General features: G+C 35.6%; 1 protein-coding gene across 2 annotated transcripts in view; it reads right to left on the bottom strand.

Moving 5' to 3' along the window:
- Tsp74F (Tetraspanin 74F) overlaps positions 1–16,795 on the bottom strand; it is an 84,018-nt gene that overhangs the window by 7,847 nt on the left and 59,376 nt on the right. For both annotated transcript variants that reach the window (XM_067098177.1, XM_067098176.1), the window contains 5 exons: positions 10,642–10,752; positions 6,918–7,109; positions 5,804–5,980; positions 2,583–2,696; positions 1,654–1,785 (listed from right to left, as the gene is read on the bottom strand). In XM_067098177.1, the coding sequence (XP_066954278.1) occupies positions 1,654–1,785; positions 2,583–2,696; positions 5,804–5,980; positions 6,918–7,109; positions 10,642–10,719 (693 nt within the window). In that variant the 5' untranslated portion in view covers positions 10,720–10,752. The remainder of the gene's footprint in view (positions 1–1,653; positions 1,786–2,582; positions 2,697–5,803; positions 5,981–6,917; positions 7,110–10,641; positions 10,753–16,795) is intronic.

Raw genomic sequence — 16,795 nt, 5'->3', positions numbered from 1 at the left:
CTGAAAAACAAGGAGAAAATTTAATTTTAATACCTGGATTACCCTGGATATTTGTTAAAAAAATAGTTTGCATGGTATATATTCTCTATGACTGAAAAGGAAGCAAAACCTCAAATAAGATTTATTTCTTAGGCCGTATGATCACTTAATCTATAAACTAGTATCTAACATATGTAATTATATATTTATATTAAAGAATGAAAATAAAAATTAAATAATTGGGACTATTACTGTACATAAACTACATCTTCCAAGACAATGAGTAAAAAATGTTTCTGACTTTGCTATTGAAAAAACAATATTTGAATATCACTTTGCCTACCCACATATCCAAATTACAGTAGTCAAAGTTACAGATTTCATAAATATAGAAAAAAAACTCTTTGGGGAAACACCTGTCCTGAATTGAGATGAAACAAAATATTCTTTCAAGTACACTGCCCAAGCTGTATTGAGCTGGTAAGTTTTTCTTTTTCAATAGTTATCTCTAGGAGCAACAGCAGGTCTAGATGCAATATGGGTTACTTTTGGTAATTCACCCTATGAGTAAAATCTTTATACAAAAAAAAAAAAACAATGTGTATCCATTATACCTTACACAGTAATTTTTGTGTGCAGCAAAGATAGCCGAAGGGTAATAAACTCCACATATGAATTGCCGGTACCCATCCTGTGGACAGCATTTCTCACCACTGGCTCTTACTTATATAGAATGAAGGTACTGTACCGTGGTTTGAGCTTCTGGGCAAATGAAACCTCCCTAGGGTTGGGACTTCTATTACATTTATTTTTTTTGACAGTATGGAAACACTAGCTTATAATCTGAGTTTTCCAAGATTTTAATTGCAGCCTCAATATGCTGCTGAAAATTCAGAGATTATTAACTACTAAATACTTTGGCTGAGCAACATCTGAAATTGCAAGGACTGACAGCTGAGCATGAAAATTCTTAAAATATAAGACTTGTCTACATATGACAGCCCTAGAACTTCACGGTTGCAATAAGTGTCCTCACTGGCTGATCTAGCTATTGGGATGAAGAAGGGAGTGCAACAGTAAGCAAATTCAATTGCTTAAGAGGTGGAAGGTACAACAGTTACAATAGATGGCAAATATGCCAAGACCAACTACAGGTTGTTGTTAGGTAAACTAAAGGAGGGAAAGGAAAGGTTTTCAGGACAAAGTTATCCTACATGAGGAAAGTAGAAAATTTAATAGGGAGATGAATTTGGGTGGTTGACTCTATATAAACTTTGACTCGCTCTTAGTCACAAAGGAGTCAAAGAAGCACCTCTCAAAATACTATAGCCCACTACATTTTAAATAGGGAAGGATATCAGAAATACAAGTACAGACATCCGTGGTGATGTTAACCAATTAAACCAGTAAATAATTCTGTCATAAATACATTATGTTACAAACACATGGTCCTAACTCCATGGCAATATTCTTGCTCCATGGCAATATTCTTGCAGTGGCTGAAAGCCCTAAATATAATAATGAAGCTCTACAGGAGTAAAGTGTTAGTGAAATATCAATGAAAAATCAAATGTATTGTTCAACGATAAACAGTTATGCCAATATCAGGACATTCAACAACATATTCTGTAAAAAGCACATGACCAAGGAAAACAGCCTTCAGCATTCTCTTACCATAATTATTGCAACAGCAATGGCAACGCCACCTATGATAACAGCCTGACTAGCAACAAAGTCAGTTGCCTTCCTGTAGCATCCAGTCAGGTGAGCATTTGCATCAGTGGGAGCCTTCTGACAATCCATAAACTGAAAGTAAAGCAGGAGAAAAAGCACTAGAATGTTGTAACTAAATTTATCAATTTTATTGGAGAGAGAGAGAGAGGGGGGGGGGCAGTAGGAATGCATACATATTAATAAAACTACAGTAGTGTATTTCTTGAGTGTATAAATGTGCCATATCCTCTGGTAAGCTTTATGTTCCATGAAACTCAAAATCAGTTTCATTTTTAAATACTTCTGTAACAACCATCCCACCCAAAAACATCACCACACCTTACATGTGAGGAAGCATACACTAATATTGCACTGTATTCCCTCAATTGTATACTTCTATCTAGGTTCACTGCAGCATTTCTTCAACACCCAGCTGCATTGGTTTCTGCCAGTAACTTTTCCTCTGCATGCTCTGAGCTCTTCCCATTTAGCTCTGTTCAGCTTCTATGACCCTTACAAGGAGCACGCTAACTCTGCCCTTTTTTAATTTAACAGCAAAATCGTATGGGGGAGACTTAAACATCCACAAATGTGACGCTATTCAGAATTCCTCCTCAGCCACCACAGTAACTTTCTGTCCATTCCAATGATTACATTTAATTTAAAAACGAGGCTTGACAACACTATTAGTTCAATGATTACACCTAATTGAAAACAAGAGGTGTGAACAAACCATGCACCTCCTAATAAAATTTTAATGACTTGACAATACTACAAAAAATTGAAAATATTTATGGAGTTGCAATTTAATACATTTTAAAACAAAGCCTTTATAACTAACAAAATGGGTCAACCTACTGCACATTAAGATCAAAAATGGCCGTACGTACCTCGCCAGCCTCTGTCTTTTTACAGCATGACTTAGGAACCAAGTTCCCTCCAAGACTGAAGTTGATATTTGTGAGCCATTCTTTTAAGGGGTGTTCAATACCACAGCATTTCATCTGAAAAAATAAAAAGTAATTTTGAGTAAATTTCACTTCTATATTATGATGGATGCAATCATAAAATTCACTCTTGACAATGTATTGCAATTTATTGAATGAAAGTCTAGCAATACTTGCACATGATTCAAGGCAAAGTCAAATAAATACAGCAATATCATAGCAAGTTTAAAGAATATAAGCAGTGTTAACATTGGGCAAACAGAAAGAAAGAATGGGGAGATGCTGAGTTACTGTCGAAAAGAAAAATAAACTTGTGTTCTGTACAGTAAATTAAAATTATGAGAGCAGGAATAAAAGCATTTGGTAGTGACATACTAGTCCTGGTGGAATGGAGACAGGACAAAATGGAACAGTCCAATTTGTTCATGAAAAAAAAAGGTGGAATGTTGTGATACAGGTATATGTCCATTGAGGGCAAGTGCAGATTGAAATAATTTTCAGAACAAAGGTAATGCGTATGTTTACAGATTACGTACCACAGACATAGAGAACAAAAAAACTATATATTTTGGAAAGGTTATCAAAAAGCAATGGCAGAAGTGCCGGAAAAAATGGGTAGACTAATAGAAGACCTGAATGGGTTTAGCAGGAACAGAGAATTGGTTTGTGGGTGTGGTGAGAAGATGCCTCTTTGGAGAAAGAAACCAGAGAGTAACATTACTGAAATCCTGCCAAGAACTAAATTGTTAAACATAATTATTAGTATCATATAAGAATGGAGAACCTGAAACAAAATTATTTTATCATGACAGGAACAGATAACATCAAATAAAGGACTGTATTATCATACTAGGCAAGGTATCCCTGAAAAAACGTGCACAGCTACAAGCTTAGTTGATAGTGAAGAAGAGGTAGACAATAAAGAAATATTGTCAAAATATAAAAATATACGAACTGGGAAATTAATTCAATAAAGAATGTACAGTACTTATACAATAAGTGTCAACAAACATTCAACTGAAAAGCAGATGCTAGAAGCTGCTTTAAAAAACGCATAGTGTGTGGTGTGGCACTGGGAACTGACATTTATGGAGAGAGACACTGTGGTACAATCAAAATGTATAAGACCAATGAAAGAGAGGAGAGCTCTCATGTTAAGTGAGATAACAAGATGGGTAAAGGATAGAGGTATACAAGGAGAAGAGAGGGAGGCTATGGAGCAGGAAGCAAGGACAATGATGATTAAGGAGGAATAGCATCAGAGCCTCAAAAAAAGTGTAGGCAACAATGAGGCCGGGTTACATGAAACAACGAGAAAGAGGCAAAGCACATACAAATGAAAATGAAGACATGGAAAGATGGAAGGGAAGAAATAACAGCAATTTAGTAAGTGTTCTGAAAATATACTAAATGAACGGAATGAATACGAACAGGAGGCTATTAACATGTCAGAGAGACCAACAATTAATGTAACTTCTGAAGTAGGATAGGTTCAGGGAAGATGAAAAGTGGAAAAGCTCCAGACTTATAAAGAATAATAAGCATTTTTAGCAATTGGAGTCTGTACTAGTCACTGATGGTTTAACAAAGAGCTGGTGGAACAGGCTGACCTGAAAAAAAGCGCCACGACAATAATAAGCAAGCCAATTAGGTGGGCATTAGAAAAGCCAAAAATAACAGAAAGCTATAAGCTATAAGAAAAGATCTAAAGTGAAGACAGCAGCATGCTTATCTGAACTGGGAATGAAAATTGGTGTCCATCATGGATCAGCGTCAAGTTCTTTATTGCTCATAGAATTAATGAAGGAAGCCACACGGGAGTGATGAAAGAAAATCCTCTCGGCAGTGCTATCAGCAGATGACCTGATGTTAATTTGTAGAACAGAAAGAAAGAATGTTAAAGTGAAGGAATGTTAAAATGATTGAAGAGTGGGAAGGTGAGGAGAGGATTAAAAATGAATGAAAGCAAAACAAGGCTTTCGGTGACTGGTATGAAATCGCTTTCGGTGACTGGTATGAAATCGAAAGTAAAAGTAAAGCCTGGAAAAGTGGCTCGGGATGCCATGTGAGAGCTATAGGGGTGAACTCATTGCTCTAAATCCAGTATAGCTGCCAGTGTCATTGCTATATATCCAAGTGTAAAGATATGTCCATAACAGCAAGGTAGAAATGGATTTCCGAAATGGAAGGACAGCTCTCAGAAAATTAAGAACATTACTGTTACCAAGGGGATACACAGTGGATTGTGTAAGTATCGAGGGGCAGTAAGAAAAGATGTGGTAATAACCTGGATGATGTAGAAAGAGACTGACTGAATACTGGCAAGTAAGAATACAATGAACTTCAATGCATTTCTTCAATACAACCCCAGCGCTTCTACTGTATTATGTTGCCTTACCTCCGTCCAACAAAATCCCAGTAGCACCAACATGATCTCGTGAACACTGGAAAAGCCCTCATACAGAACAATACTTTAGGTTAATGTGCCAGGCTTTACCCAAAATTATATTTTAATAGGAGTAAATACAAAATACTAAGATTTACTGCTGTAGTGACTTGCTGAGAGATGTAGACTTAGATACAAACACCGAGATGGTATGAGCAAGCAATGAAAGAGTAACAGTCTGTCATAACAGTTTACTTGGATGCAGCAGAACAGTAGGAAAGCCAAGAAAAGTAAAAAGTGCTCATGGCAAAGGGCAAGAGAAAGAAGTCGTTTGCACATAACCCCACAAAACGGAAAAGAAAACCGACGAGAGAATCAATTTTAAGTTTAATCACATAAATGGAGGATAAGAATGACGATGAGATTTTATTTCATGTACAACCCTACATACTGTGAAGACTGTTGATGAAAGAATTTATTTCACGTACAACCTCATAAATGGAAGAGCTTAATGCTGATATAATTCATTTCAAATTTAACCCCAGAAGCAGATAAAAATTACGACGATGAGAATTTCTGGTATAACCTCGATGATGAGGATGAGGAGGAGGAGGAGGAGGAAAAGTGTAGTTTTCTACTCTCAGACAAATGACAGAGAGAAACCATACTGAGATGGGAAAAGTGCCCGTAGCAACATACTTTAAATCATTTCGATGAATAAATTCGACACCCCGTAAAGATAATCAGTTACAGCAACTACAGGCAGACGGAAACTTACCGCAATCTGGGTCTCGTCCCAAGCCTTGGTGATGGGTGAGCCAGGGTTAGGAGAATAGTCCCTCATGGCGCTGGTCATGGAGTGCTTGATGGTGGTTTCAGCCTTATCTCTGAACACGTAGCCTAAAATTCCCCCGATTAAAAGAACGACAAAGAGAAGCAACACAACGATGAAGTACTGGAAAGGGAAAGACGAATTATTTTCTGTAATATTTACAACTTTTAAATAAAATTCTTTGGCATGTCTTTAAACAAGCTAAATCTAATAAGGAACGCCCAGTATTAGTTAAAGGCAATTATTTTCCAACAATAAAAATGGAACAATTCATAGGGAAATGAATACATTTATGCTCAAACTATGTTAAGAATCGACTTCAACATTTTACCAGACAGTCTTCAGCCCACATTTACAAGTGATCATACACAAACCATTGTTTGCTATGCAATACAAATCTCAGATCCCAAGGTAATTAAATTTTATATAAAAATGAGTCTTGCAAATTTATCCACCGATATATATTTCAAGAACGTAAGAACGATGAATCTGCAACAAGTTCATTAAATAACACTTTATACCAACCAAAATCGTCTTCCAAGGTCCAGGGGTTTATGAGAAAGCCCAACGGCACAGGCAATTTACATCAAGAAAATAGGATCAGTATATGGGTAAAGTGGAGTCTGATTCGCCACTTGAAAGAATGAAAGTTAAAAACCAATTAAATAACAGGAGAGAACTCGAAAGACTAAAGGTAAAAGGAAGCAAATCTGTGACATGATCTTTACACTGCAAAAGTAGAACGCGGTGGGCTGACATGCATGACACAGCTGTCCGAGAGGGTGGGGGATACATTCCCTCTGATAGATGTCGAAACACTGAAGCTGGAAAGGAAATTGATGGAATCATAATGACTACCACTCAATACTGCTGGGCAAGCCTCTATGAGGAAGCCATGAACACCAAAGTCAACTGGTTGCAGCAGTTCATCATAACGTTCTCTTCTTGGATATCACATTCAGCGCCCCTCAGAGTCTCTCCTAATCTCTTAACCTGATACTTTCGGTAAAAGGCATCTTTTTCCAAAACCACAAACTTATTCTTTCCGAGAATGACTTACCGTGAGCAGCATGCATTTGATTTCCTTGAGGGCCCCAAAACATCCGAGGAAAGAGACGAAGAAGATCAGACAGCCAGTAGCAATGAGGATGTAAGCAGCATTCATGTACATCTCATTGCCCAGCAACTCCTCCAAATATGGGCGATCAACGACTGTCCAAATACCAAGTACTAGGATGACTATGCTCGCAACCTGCAGGATAGATATGCATATCATTTCTCTTTCATGATGAGGATACTCTACTAGCAATTTCAGCATGGTTATACACGTGCACGCTATCAATAAAAAAATTATGCATTTACCAATGAACATCATATTAACTAAATCTGTATCTGGTTTGAGATTTTCTGCAGTGTAATCTAATGAAATATTCTGGTTTTCTTGTTCCATTAAGATTTCTGCTTTCGCAGCAGAGCTGTCTGCAAGGTGGTCAGTAACTAAGGTATTTAAAACTACCCTAAAAACCGTTTGCATAACATAAATGTTGATTTTACACAGTACTCTACTCAGATTGCCGTTACGGGAAATGAAGATGATAATGTCTTCCAAAGTTGCAACTACTACAACCAGACCTAATATTAACTATTCTTCTCTGTGCTTCATTACAGATCTCTAAAACTCAGCATCTTTTTTAAAAAAATTTGTTTTGTGAAATAATGAATCTGACAACACATTAAAACATTTAATGTAAAGCTGTAGAGGTCATATGAAAAATAGTACAACTATCAAGTCATTTTATTCGTCTTCAAACAAAAGACACTCGATTGCTATTTGATGAGCAAACTCACGGCCCAGTCCAAATATGCAGAGAATGTATACTACCACTCACAAGCAAATATTTTTTTTTTATTTGATTGTCCAATTTTCAACCAATAACGCAATCATTATTATTATTATTATTATTATTATTATTATTATTATTATTATTATTATTATTATTATTATTATTATTATTATTCAGTAGATGAAACCTACTCATATGGAACAAGCCCACAGGGGCCACTGACTTGAAATTCAAGCTTCCAAAGAATGTGGTGTTCGTTAGGAAGAAGTAAGAGGAAGTAAAGGGAAATACAGAAAGAAGAGATCCCACTTATTAAAAAAGAAAAAAAATAAACGAATAAATAGATAAAAATGTATTAAAACGCAAGAAGAACAGTATTAGGGTAGTAATGCATTACTGCATCTTCGCTTGAACTTCTGAAGTTCCAACTGCACGACATCCTTTGGGAGGCTGTTCCACAGTCCAACGGTGTGACGAATAAAGGACCGCCGGAAAGAAATCCCCAGTATCCAAGAATTAAATTCTCAATTTGTAACTTATTAAAAAGATATAATCTTTTCTTTACAACAACCCCTCATGGCCAATTGTATGAGTTACAGATGTTAACTCGGTGATCTGAATAAATTATTCTATAACAACAATAATATAATTATAATAATTATATATTCCTTCAGTTTTAGTACATAATTAGATATGATCACATAAAATAAAAACAGGTTTCATACCTGAACGACCTCTAAAAAAATAAAAACCGATTTCATACTTGAACGACCTCTAAAATGTACAAAGCCAATGATACGAATTTTAATGTTGTCACTGAATATTCCAGTTTACAAAAAGCTTATGCTGCTAACACACTTTCCAACACCCTCTGCAATCTGTCATTCCCTCCTCCATCCTGATGGAACTAGGAACTATGGCGTCCTCTCCTTTGGCTTAAGTTTTTCAGCTAACTTACTTTTCTGTGACTCATGCGCTGAGCCCCCTGCTCCAATTTTCATGAATCTAATGCTCTCGCTCCCCAGTACTCTCCACTCGTAAAGCCCTCTGGGGGTCTGGCTTCTGTAACGACTGGCAAAGCATCTGACTCAGATTGCATATCTGCTCAATTTCTCAAGGAGTTGTCTGGCAAACTGGTCACTCTGCTCTGCCTTCGTTTTACCTAGTCTTGAGCTTACTATCATTCCTCTTGGAAATTTTAATCACCAGAAGAGTGGGAAGAAGATTGTATTCATTACCCACTGCAACTTTCACCATACAACGTTCAGGTAACAGGGGAGGGGGCTTGTGCAATACAAACGCAGGTGGGATAACAATATCCTGTAGACCTTGATATCACGTGTTACAAATCTTGATTACTTAATTGTAGTGTGAAGATCTTTTCCCTACTGGGTAAATTTACAAAATTAGTATTTAATCATTTCAGTAGTTAATCATAAAAGATGATTATTATTATCCTCATGACAAGTTTGGTTACTCTCATTCAACTGACTGGGGGTCAGTCTGTTGTTGAATTGATCAGCCTATACTGTATGTTCTAGTGCATTTTTGAGGTAAAACTATTTAATACTTTTGAAAATTTAATAAAGCGTAACAAGACCTCTAGAGCCTGATACAAGGCCTAGTATAGGCACAGAAACCGCATCCAGAGGATAGTGACAAAGGCAGGTTTGGTGCGTGCTAATAAAACTGACGTCTTCAAAAGAGTAGTATAACACAATGGTTTTTGTGATAGCAATATAGGACTACTGACGGAAATGGCGTTTCTATTATTAATTTGTTTATCCTGATGTTCCTATTATTATTAGTTTTGTGTTTGTTAAAAATCAGAATTAAAAAAAAGGTTAAAGCAATAATCAGAAGGTGACGTACCACGACAGAACTACACATACAAACCAAAACAATCAACACATCAAAACATAAGTAGCACATAACAGTATTAAAAATGATAACTAAACTGCACTGAAGCATATAAGAACTTCTCATTTAAAATATCTGATCTGTGAATTACGTCTTCCGTCCACGTGGCTGGACAAACACAAACGGAGACATTCGCTCTCCCACCAAACAAGGGGGATCTTTCTCCCCCTCCATTCAACCACGTGCCCCTCAACCTCCTCCAACATACCTTGAGAGAGTAATTGGGCCTTCCCTCTGTTCATGACAAGAAATTCGTGAATGGAGTAAGATGCAGGATTTAATTACCAAAAATAAAAAAAAACTGATTTTTCGTTTTTTATTTTCATTTTACCGTATTTTTAGAGCTTTCTTAAAAAAGCTCCATTCTAACATATCAATTAAGAGGAAGTATCAATACACACACACATACACACACACACACACATATATATATATATATATATATATATATATATATATATATATATATATATATATATATATATATATATATATATATATATATATATATATATATATATATATATATATATATATATATATATATATATATATATATATATATATATATATATATATAATTATATACACACAAGATGCACTGCCAAAATTTACTCTTATTCGATGTGTTAGATTAATATTTCTTTTTTAAGAAAGCTCTATAAAACTACAGTAAATTTAAAATTAAAAAAATGGCCCAACTCCGACCAATTTTTTTAATCCAGTTTTCTCGGGGACAATGAAATACAACATCTTGCTCTATTAACGAATTTTTTATCATGAACGGTAGGGTGGCTTAATTACTCTGTCTCATATATATATAAATAAGCACACACATTATATATATATATAATATATATGTGTATATATACACATATATATAATATATATGTGTATATATACACATATATATATTTATATAAAGTACTTGTCTGAATGTGCAAGTAACCTGTCAAGTATACTGTCTCCATACATGTCTGACAAAGAAGCGCCAGTGGAAAGAAATCTGAGGAAACTCACCCATATAATGAAGTTGATTCCAAACATCATAAAGCGAACACATTTGCCGCAGCCGTTCATTTCGACGCCGCGACCCATTGCTGTAGAGTCCACAACCTTCCAAGCTTATACCTATTGGAACAATAAAAAAAGCAATTAAATCACTGCACACGTGCTCTCTGACAGGCACGGTTAATTATGCCTGAAGTATAAAAATCATTATGGTTTATTTAGCACGAAGTTACTTCAAACAAATGTGAAAGAGATAAAGTTAAAATCTTAGTAAATTTTTAATCAATGAAAAACAATTCAAAATGGCACATATAGAAATCTAAAACATGTAAATGCCCAAGTACTCAACCTCAAAAACAAGCACAATTACCATTATTTTTATATATACTGCATATATATATATGTATATATATATATATATATATATATATATATATATATATATATATATATATATATATATATATATATATATATATATATATAAATGTAAGTTCCTCATTGGACGGGTTGGTATCATCCTCGGATAGCACTCTGCTGGGCCCGCGTTCGATTCTCCGACCAGCCAATGAAGAATTAGAGAAATTTATTTCTGGTGATAGAAATTCATTTCTCGTCATAATGTAGTTCGGATTCCACAATAAGCTGTAGGTTCCGTTGCTAGGTAACCAATCGGTTCTCAGCTACGTAAAATAAATCTAATCCTTCAGGCCAGCCCTAGGAGAGCTTTTAATCAGCTCAGTGGTCTGGTTAAACTACGGTATACTTAACTTATATATATGTTATGTAATATATATATATATATATATATATATATATATATATATATATATATATATATATAAATTAAATATTAGAATTTTGTTTTAAAACTGTTATATTCTTTTTAGCACTTGTCCAGTTAATAAAACAATTACCTCCGACAAGGAAAAAACCGCACTGTTTTTCTGTGCGTATCTTATACATTTTTTTATGCTGTTCAATTCCTGTATCATTAACTTAAGACCTTTTCACAAGAATTACGTGGGATTTGTTATACACATTCTTTATAATTATCAGGAGAGTCACTCATTACTAATCTTCAAATATCATACATTAAGATTACAATTTTTAAACGGATGCGGTCAAGTTACTACTATATGGCAATACTGTATGTTCCTCTGTTGTTATCATCATAAAAAGTCTATTTGGCGTTCTCAAAGCATCGGCTGATGAACTGTCACGATAGTTTATCTCTTACCCATATTCCTAATAACATCTATTTCATATCATATTTATGGCTACATACACGTAATAGCCTACTGATGTGAACACTGGTTCCTTAACTTTATTGTAGCCTGTATCATATTGAGCAAATTGAGATATTGATGGGTGTCCTGTACACCCTAAATTTAAACCAATTACTTCTCTAAATACTACAGTCCAAAAAGGGAAGGTTAAAATAATTTTTCATCTCCATAGTAATTATCAATGGCACCAGTCTATTTAATCTGTAAAACAATGTGATTACACATTCATTACCAGGTCAAATACAAATAAAGTCAAGATATCTACTCTATTTTATATTTTCAAGAACAATGTTCCTTAACAGTGCACTCTCAAAATGTTCAATGTATAATCAATATTGGTGATGGGATTTCCCATGGGCAGTCCAAAATTCTGACTGTAATATTTCCCGTTGAATGAAAATTTACATTCTTTAACACGAAGTCTAATCAGCTCTATTAAGACATTCTTAGGGAAGAGTATATCCAGATGTCGGCTATCATCTAGGAATCACAGTGTTAATGAACGTCTTATTTTACTCTGTATGTATTTTCATCACGCAAAAGATTCATATTCCACTAATGCACTCGATTTTTTCCCCTTTTGTCAGGTGTTTGCTTTGACCACCTTTTAATTTATTTATGACTACCTTGAATCTTTTGGGAAATCTTGTGATGTCCAGGGCTCTCAAATTGGCGCAGACAGTTTCCGTAATTATGTTCTCCTCTTCACTTAAAATGTAACTGTAGTTTTCCAAATTACACAGATTTTTCGGCACATCCACACTAATCACTGCACTTGACGGCTAATAGAAATTCAATCCGCATCCTACGGTACAAGTCGTCATCATCTGATCCAGATGTTCGCTAGAAAAGGTGACGACACAATCATGACTGGCATTTGTGGCCCAGGGGATACTTTGTATCAGTAACATTTTATTATCATGCTTTCTTTTCAAGTCTCGATATAATTGTTTTATTATAGCAGTTGTTTGGTAGTAATTCTTTCAATTTCGATGGCACCAAGGATTTGGAGTGTCTTCTTACTCTCAAGTTCTCCTAAAATACGACGCTGAATATTTTAAAAAAGGGTCGAACTTTCATTTAAAATAAGGTTTTGGTTATCACTGGTTTTGGAATAACTTGGTCCATCCGCCATTCATGTTGAAGTCGTTGGTGTTTTCCTGGCTGTGCTTTTTACATATTCCTTTTGAAATACTTGTATCAAATTTATACATTCCTAGGCAGAAGCCAAAGAACACCTACGATTAAAGTTTCTTCGTGAATGCCTGGAGGAACAAGTTTCTATTTACAGTAGGTTCATTCCTTCTCTCACTGTAAAAGATTAAGTAAGAAGAAAAAAGAAAAAGAGAGAGAGAGAGAGAGAGAGAGAGAGAGAGAGAGAGAGAGAGAGAGAGAGAGAGAGAGAGAGAGAGAGAGAGAGTTCGCTCTTTTCGCTAGCACTGACGACCTTCGCCTTAAAAGGCGTTTCTGCTGTTGGCCATTACATGACGATGGAGGAAAAATATAAACCATTACGAGCACTGGCAACTGTGTGATACATTCACATTCACATTACATAGTCAGTATAGCGCACTCCCGGCACTCCTTTCGCACTGCTAAGTATCTACTTAGCGCTGCTTTTCTGGGACATTATAATTCACTGCATAAGACCACTGTATGCAATTACGTGGGTTGCTAAGATCGACCTGGACTTTGTGTTGAGAGTTGACATCTCTTTTCGTCGGGGATAGTTTACTCTACTGCCGCGGGCTTTGAAGCAGTTCTTGACCCGACTGTCGGGGCCCAAGTGATTATTAACTGGACTACTTCAGCTCTGGAGTAAATATTTATCTGGAAATGATCACCTACTAGCCTGTAGTCGGTAATGTTTAAGAAATTATTTACCTTCACTCTAAATTATTCTCCATGCTGGCCTTGACTAGCACTGCGTTTTTTACTATAAGCCTGCTAGAATAATGAAATAATACCTCCATTATTTCGATCTGTTCCATCGTGTTAGTAATGAAGAAAAAGTACGTCTATGCGTCCTAGAAAGTATGTCCTATAATGCCACTGATTAAAACAAAAATTCCCACCGCAACGGGTATATAAAATGGCCTCTTCGTTGGACCAAAGCTCAACCATTCGATACATTAAAATCCACCTATAAATTTCCGAGTTAACTCATGGACTCGAGCAAAATCAAAACGAGACATTGTGTACACACGACCTTTGTCCTACTCTTCAAGTGCAAGTTACAACAGATATGAGGAAAAATCAATAATAATCATAGTCTTATGTCTTGAAATTTTATGAAGCAAAACCATTTAAACTTTCTGCGCGAGAGAAAAAGAGGAAATAAAAATAGGTTTGAACTTTTATGGAATAAAACCATCTTTATTTTCTTTTCGAAGATCCTATCTTTAGGTAAATAAGTAACAGTACTTACTCTGTTCAGTTACTTAAGGAATACTCAGTAGGAGAAATTTCTGGCATTGAGTACGTCAACAATACTCGTCCAACCGATTACAAAGGAAAAAACTCTCTCTCTCTCTCTCTCTCTCTCTCTCTCTCTCTCTCTCTCTCTCTCTCTCTCTCTCTCTCTCTCTCTCCGTTAACGAAAAGACATTTAATGGAAGTGAAATGCCTCTGGGAAATCCTACTTCAAGATAAAAAAAACCCGGATAACAGTTGGAATTCCCACATAATGCAACACTTGGGGAAAACGCTGTGTCCAACTCTAGTAACTTTAACATAAAAAAATATATTTGCCCAAATTGAATTCAATTAATTTTCGTTATCATAAATATAAATATTTTAGTCATGTAACTAACTGGGTCTGTCACAAGTTGTAGAAGTTAGTAATTAGTTTTACGACTACCACCATCATTACAAATATTACCGATACGGTGATATACTGAAAAGGTTATTATTATTATATTCTTTGCAAGCTTGATTTTCAATTCAATGGCCCCTGTGGGCTTGTTCTATATGAATAGGGTTCATGTTCTAAATAATAATAATAAATATCAAATATTTATCTGTAAGCTTCCGGAAATGTGCAGGATTACAATTTTCCTTTACGTATACAGTTCATGTATAAAAACCATGGTAAATTTGGCCGAATGATAACTCCGTTTCATAAATAACTAGCCGGGAGAAATTACTCAAATTTCCGACTCACCGCAAAATAACGCGCAAGATGATTCCTACATAGGCTACAATTGCTGTGTTCCTTTATTCAGCACATCCAGTCATCTTGTTTAATTTCCCCCATTTTTCAACGGAGTAACAGAATCAGAGGTCCATCCTACTGAAAGCGTCACTGTCATGAGTCCCGTGGCTCTCCATTAAAAGTAGAAACACTTCTTTTATTCGGAAAAACTTATTTTATGAGAAGGCAAATTTGAAAGACGATCCAAAGACCTAAATTATCACAATGCGGGAAATAAAAGTAATAAAAAAAAATAGGAAGGAAAAAAATGCTAAAAGCAGAGTGGGGTTTCAGTTATATGAGGAGAGAGAGAGAGAGAGAGAGAGAGAGAGAGAGAGAGAGAGAGAGAGAGAGAGAGAGAGAGAGAGAGACTTTCTAATAAAAAAATTTTATTCAATATTCCCTTATATCCTGTTTCGCAATTTTACTTCATTTAAATACTTTCGCTCTTATTCTTAAGGAAACAACAGCAGTTTTTGCATTACCGTAGTTAACCTCAACCGAGACCAAATCCCCCATTCTGTTTTACGTTCCGTTAATTAATTTGCTTCTATTATCAGACAGGAGCGTTCGCCCGCCCACCATAACAGCCTCCGCTATCTCCAGTAGTCTTCACCCTTACGGGAAATCAGGAGTCGGTCCCAACACCACCTTTCACACTTACCCCTGATTAAATAAAACCTTTCTGTCACGTTAAAGGCCACTTATCTTGAGCTCACCTTTCTTTTCAATTAGCTGGATATTAGTAATCCCTTGGAGACTTTCTTCTGTCGTTTTTGAGTTTTCTGTAAAAGAAAACTACTGAGATGGCTATTTGTCTGTCCGTCCGCACTTTTTCTGTCCGCCTTCAGATCTTAAAACTACTGAGGCTAGAGGGCTGCAAATTGGTAAGTTGATAATCCACCCCCTCCAATCATCCGACATACCAAATTGGAGCCCTCTAGCCTCAGTATAATTTGCTTGATTCAAGGTTAAAATTAGCCATGATCATGCGTCTGGCACCGCTATAGGTGCCAACAACACAGGTCACCACCGGGCCTGTCTGAAACTTTCATAGGCCGCGGCTGAGAGTTTCATACAGCATTATACGCTGTGCAGAAAACTCGAATGAGCCGAAGAAACTTCAGCGCATTTTTCACTTGTTATGCATTCTCTCGGCTCAAGTGACGTCAAAATAAACAAACAATAATAATAATAATAATAATAATAATAATAATAATAATAATAATAATAATAATAATATCCAGGGAATCATACATTCTCATGGAACAAGCTGAAGACTGTGTAGTAAATAGCAAGCTTGAAAAAAAGAACATTTAAATGCAAAAGAAAAGATCAACTATATCATGAAGAATCAAACAAAATGTTGATAATATTAGTAAGTAAAGTACAAATAATTAATATCTACTAATCAATACACAACTGCGTTAAAAAAAAAAAAAAAAAATCACTGTTCTCTGGGCTGTGACATCCTGTTACCCTATGTGGATAAGGACTCACGCTTTGATGTCGAATTTGTTATTAAAACATACAAGAGTAGTCTCTAATTAATTGAAGACTTTCCAAGGCCTGCCAGTTATATGCAGAATACTTTCGGCAGTAAACAGGAAAACTTGGTCCGCCTTGCGGATGACTTGTAATAAGAAAGTAAATATGGCATCTTTAGTCTTAACCAAGAAAT

The sequence above is a fragment of the Macrobrachium rosenbergii genome, chromosome 54 (assembly GCF_040412425.1).
Source record: "Macrobrachium rosenbergii isolate ZJJX-2024 chromosome 54, ASM4041242v1, whole genome shotgun sequence".
Lineage (NCBI taxonomy): Eukaryota > Metazoa > Arthropoda > Malacostraca > Decapoda > Palaemonidae > Macrobrachium > Macrobrachium rosenbergii.
Note: the sequence above shows the minus strand (reverse complement) of the source record. Positions and strands in the feature narration are given on the sequence as shown.